Consider the following 1627-nt stretch of genomic DNA (forward strand, 5'->3'; position numbering starts at 1 on the left):
TTAGAATCACTACCTTTAATTTTCTCTTGTCATCTTCCTAAACTCAGGCCCATGCAGGACTGTGCTTGTTTTGCTAGCTGGGGACTTATAACAGCAGGAGCGAACCCATGCCCCAGCTACTCCAGCCGCTGGCCACATGTCATCAGGGATCCAGGTGGCCACATGCATGCACAGGGAGACCAAGGAAGCTCCTTCTGTGGCTTGGTCCATGGGTCAGTGAAAAGAAACCAAGAGATACGTGGTAAAAAGGCATGGAAGGGAATAATGCGTATTGTTATGCTCTTGTCTTGCAGTTCTGTTTGGGACCCCACATGCACCATGCTGTGAGTTGAGCCACACAACACAGTCTGAGAACAAGTCGCACCTTCTCTGTGGTCATCAGCTGAGAGAAGATGGAAGAAGCTTACAAAGATAGGACTTCCCTGATGAAGGGGGCTAAGGACATCGCCAGAGAGATGAAGAAGCAGACGGTAAAGAAAGTGAACCAAGCAGTGGACCGGGCCCAGGACGAGTACACCCAGAGGTCCTACAGCCGGTTCCAAGATGAGGATGAGGATGAGGACTATGACCCGCCGGGAGAAACCTACGACGGGGAAGCAAATGAAGACGAAGGCTCCAGCGAGGCTACCGAGGGCCATGACGAGGAGGATGAGATCTATGAAGGGGAGTACCAGGGCATCCCCAGCATGAGCCAAGGGAAGGATGGCATCGTATCTGCTGGGCAGCCCAAGAGGGACGAGTACAAGGACCGGCAGGAGCTGGAATCTGAGAGGCGGGCGGATGAGGAGGAGCTAGCCCAGCAGTACGAGCTGATCATCCAGGAGTGTGGCCATGGCCGCTTCCAGTGGGCCCTGTTCTTTGTGCTGGGCATGGCACTCATGGCAGATGGTGTCGAGGTGTTTGTGGTGGGCTTCGTGTTGCCCAGTGCGGAGACAGACCTGTGCATACCCAACTCGGGATCTGGCTGGCTCGGTGAGTGCCTTGTCTTTTTTGCAGAGGTGAAATCTGAAACAGGTATTATTGAGCACAGGCAGAGTAAGTGTTTTTCCTCTACAACATTACATTTTTCAAAAAAAAATTTAATGAATGCATTAAAATGATTATACTGTGAGTACCAGTTCATAGCCACCACCTGGATTCTATGGTGAACATTTATTATAGTTTCTGCATTGTCTATCATAGATCTGTCTATCCATCCATCAAGCCAACTTACTTTGATGCCTTTTGATTACAGAGTAATGTGTTTTAACTTACACTATTATGAGTCATGAACCACTTAATGACAGAAAGTATTCTGATGGGTACATTATTCTGTGATTTCATCTTTATTTTATTTTATTTATTTATTTGTGTGTGTGTGTGTGTGAGTGTGTGTGATTTCTTTAGACAAGGACCATAGAGTATACTTACACTCACAAACACGGCTAAGATGCCACTAGGCAGTATAATCTTTTTTTTTTATTTTTAAATCATTTTATTGATAAACAAATAGCAATGAGACAGTTTCAAATCAAATTGGTAGGACAGTTTCATTAATTCACACATTGCATACATTCTTCGTAGTGGTTAATTGCTGTACAAGATGTGGACATGATATCCTATTTACAAACACCATTAGAACAAATCA

The 1627-nt window shown here is 45.6% G+C and overlaps 1 protein-coding gene across 1 annotated transcript in view; it reads left to right on the forward strand.

Annotated features, from left to right (window-relative positions):
- Sv2c (synaptic vesicle glycoprotein 2C) overlaps window positions 1-1627 on the forward strand; it is a 230291-nt gene that overhangs the window by 62813 nt on the left and 165851 nt on the right. Inside the window, exon 2 of the mRNA XM_023703655.1 lies at window positions 294-972. Coding sequence (XP_023559423.1) covers window positions 393-972 — 580 coding nt within the window. The 5' untranslated portion in view covers window positions 294-392. The remainder of the gene's footprint in view (window positions 1-293; window positions 973-1627) is intronic.

The sequence above is a fragment of the Octodon degus genome, unplaced genomic scaffold (genome assembly GCF_000260255.1).
Source record: "Octodon degus isolate 3935 unplaced genomic scaffold, OctDeg1.0 scaffold00177, whole genome shotgun sequence".
In the NCBI taxonomy this organism is placed as follows: domain Eukaryota; kingdom Metazoa; phylum Chordata; class Mammalia; order Rodentia; family Octodontidae; genus Octodon; species Octodon degus.